This window comes from Rutidosis leptorrhynchoides, chromosome 7 (assembly GCF_046630445.1).
Source record: "Rutidosis leptorrhynchoides isolate AG116_Rl617_1_P2 chromosome 7, CSIRO_AGI_Rlap_v1, whole genome shotgun sequence".
Taxonomy (NCBI): domain Eukaryota; kingdom Viridiplantae; phylum Streptophyta; class Magnoliopsida; order Asterales; family Asteraceae; genus Rutidosis; species Rutidosis leptorrhynchoides.
Window position 1 is genome coordinate 108849172 of NC_092339.1, and position 3694 is coordinate 108852865.

The 3694-nt window shown below is 27.3% G+C and overlaps 1 protein-coding gene across 1 annotated transcript; it reads right to left on the reverse strand.

Moving 5' to 3' along the window:
* Positions 1–594: 594 nt before the first annotated feature.
* Positions 595–1835, reverse strand: LOC139857419 (HMG1/2-like protein). Its single transcript, XM_071846169.1, has 6 exons — positions 1635–1835; positions 1437–1553; positions 1289–1346; positions 1120–1164; positions 920–1000; positions 595–836 (listed from the first exon to the last, which is right to left on the reverse strand). Exons 1-6 carry the CDS (start codon positions 1676–1678, stop codon positions 714–716), a joined length of 468 nt encoding a protein of 155 aa, XP_071702270.1. The 5' UTR covers positions 1679–1835; the 3' UTR covers positions 595–713.
* Positions 1836–3694: the final 1859 nt, after the last annotated feature.

Consider the following 3694-nt stretch of genomic DNA (forward strand, 5'->3'; position numbering starts at 1 on the left):
TTAGAGCACCATACTTTATGGATATTGTTTGAATTGTTTGAATAATACCTTTCAATAAAAAATATTTTTGAATAATAGAATCTAATCATATATAGAATCAATCTTCCACCGAATAATTGATAATTTCATGCAAGCATTTTTGCCACTATATACTGGAAAGGCTATGCAAATTGATTTGATTAATTCACCATAACTAAACATTAACTAATTGCACCTGTTATTGAAAGGTTATTCTATAATTTGTTTCAATGTATTTATTTCGAGTAGTGTTGACCAATTTTTGTAGATTGTTGAATCTTTACATTTATAACGCAATTGATCTTTTGATCATGTATATTTAATATCCTATTTTGTGCCCCCAAAAAAAGAATGTACTGTACAAAATTATTAATTTAAATAGTGGAATTTTCCAAAGCCAAATGATAAATAAAACACGAATATTAAATTATGGAATTAGTATGAGAGAAGTGGAACTAAGGATAAAAAGTACAGATAGGATATGATACGAGTTAAAGCCTTCACGGGCTAAAACTATATTTTACATTTCCAACCTTCCTGAATAAAGAAGGTTAACAAAAGGTACCACGTTTAATTTGTGTTATTACATAATTTTATCCCCAAAATATCTTCCTTTTCATTCATCATCATCCTCATCCTACAAAATAACAATAATTAGTTGACAAAATTTAACATTAATTTACTTCATTGTTTAATTAATAATTAATTAAATAAATAACCTCTGCGCTATCATCATCATCATCATCATCATCATGAACTTCTGATTTTGATTTATCAGATTCCTCTCCCTCATCTTCTTCAGCATCTTTTCCTTCAGTCTATGAATCAACACACAGTTTCATAAATTAAAAAAAAAAAATGTAATCAATTTGTGTTTAAAGAGGCTAATACGAAATTTTACCAATTTTTTGTTGTAGGCCTGTAGAGTTTTGTCGTATTCAGCTTTCCTCTTCTCTGCTTTAGCAACAAACGGAGCTTTCTCCTAAAATTAATAAAATATAAAACATACGAGTAATAAATAAATAAATAAAATATAAATATAAAATAATCAAAAATTAAATCATAGGTGAAACGAATTAAAATTCAAATTTAAATACTTACAGCTGCGCTCAAGGATTTCCATTTGTCACCGCCAGCTTTACCGACCTATTGAATTACGTTCATATATTTAATTTCATCAGATCGTTAACAGGATCATATATTTATATATTTATATTTATATTATTAAAAAAAGAGAGAGAAATGAAGTCAAAATTCAACGAATACTTACGACTGAAACAGATTTGTTGTTAGGATGTTTTTCTTTGTACTGTTTACGGAAATCCTCCCTGTTACAAATCAAAGTTTTCAACAATCAAATTTAATAAAAATAAAATAATTATTAATTAAATAAAATTATATTTTTAAATTTAATATACATGAAGACGAAAAAAGCACTAGCAGGCCGTTTGGGTTTATTGGGATCCTTGGTGTCTTTAGCTTTTTTAGCAGGAGCTTTTTTCACAGCCGGTGCTTCTCTCTTTTTTACTGCAAGCCTGATAACAAAAACGATTTAATTTCAATTTGTATGTATTTTTGTTAAATAATAATAAACAGAAATGAAAAGTTTAAATTACCTGCCGCTGTTTTTGGTGTCGGATTTGGATTTAGCAGCTTTCATGATGAAGGTAACTCGGTGGGTGAACTCAGTGAGTTGAGTTGAGTTGAGTTGAGGGGAAGTAGATGTAGGTGGAGATAAGGTAAAGATATAGAGGAAGGAAGTGAGAATAAATATAAGTGAAAGGGAAGAGATGTGGGTTTGTTTGGTTGGGTGTAGTGTAGTGTATTCTTCTTGTTGTGTATTTGCACACTAAAATAAAAAAACTCACACTATCAGTTATTTCAAGTCCGAATTTACGCGGGAAACCTTTTTGCCTCACTTTTAGTTAATGCGATAATAAAATTCAAAACTAAATTCAATCAATAATCAATACTTCATAATATGTACTCAGTAATATATATATATATATATATATATATATATATATATATATATATATATATATATATATATATATATATATATATATATATATTTTGGACCAATCCATGGATAAGCATTAAATGGGGCACAAACTGGATAAGTAAAATTTCAAAAAAAAATTTTAAACAAAAACGATCCTTTAATATGCAAATAGAAGAAAACGAAAAAGTTTTAAAAAGTTTTTGAACAAAATCATTCGAAAATCGATGATGAATGGTAAACATCGATGATGAATGGTAAAATTGATGATGAATGGTAAAATTAACCATTCATCTGGTTAATTTATCATTCATTTTTGTTCGCGATGAATGATAAAATTAATCAATGCTAAAAAAAAGTATATGAATGGTTAATTTAACCATTCATCTGTTTATGATGAATGATAAAAAAACAGATGAATGGTTAATTTAACAATTCATCTGGTTTTTTTTATCATTGATTAATTTTATCATTAATCGTAAACAAGATGAATGATAAATTAACAAGATGAATGGTTAATTTTACCATTCATCATTGATTTTTGAAAGATTTTGAACTTTTTTTTTTTATGAAAAAATTAATTAGAGGTGCATTTTAATGCAGATTTATGAATGTAAAAAAAATTCAAAAAAAATTTTTTATTTTGCTTATCCGGTTTGTACTCCTTTTAAGCTTATCCATGGATCGTGACCCTATATATATATATATATATATATATATATATATATATATATATATATATATATATATATATATATATATATATATATATATATATATATATTACTAGCCTTTAAGATTCCGTGCGTTGCACGGCGACTCTTAATCAAACAATCTGAAAATATATACGATATTTCAATTAACGATATGATAAAGAGAGTATCACAAGTATGCCATTTTTATTAGAACACCAAATTGTACGTTGATATCCATGAAAAACAAATGATGTGATTAGCCTCTGACCCATTTGATCATTCCCAACAAACCGTGTGACCCATTTAAATAAATATGAAGTCTTAAAATATTTAAATGGAATGTGTGTAATAGAATATACAGAAGTAATAGAACTATAATAATGCTATATAACTCGTAAATGAATATTTACTTTCGTTGTTAAAAAAAATCCTAAGGGTGGCAATTTGGGCGAACTGAGAAATGTAATAAAAATAATAGAGCCACTACATAAATGTTATTTGTAAATCGGCAAAATCGTGTGTTACAGTCATACCTACAAAGTAGAACCAATAAAAAGAGTAAGAAGTAACAAAATTAAGCCCTGCAAGAAGCAACCATAAGCATCTGTATTTTGAGAAAATACATGAGAAAAACACCGTCCGTTGCACAAGTTGGTAAAAAATCGTGCAAAAATGTAAGTCGTGATTATCTAATAAAACAATGTTGATAAATTAATCAACGCAAGTACCAATACCAATCTAAAAAACCTTAGTAAATACAATATTTGTTAATCCTTAATCCTCGATCACATGCTTATTCATTCCGGTCTAAGGTCCATCCAGCAAGACAATCAGTAATAATTATGGGAGTTATGGAACCTCAAATCTCACTTTTAGTACATATAATAAGGGGTTAGGAGTTATAGTATGAGCAACTGTGAAATGTTAAACATTGAAAATGAATGAGATATTTAACTTGTTGAAAAGTATTCATTTATTC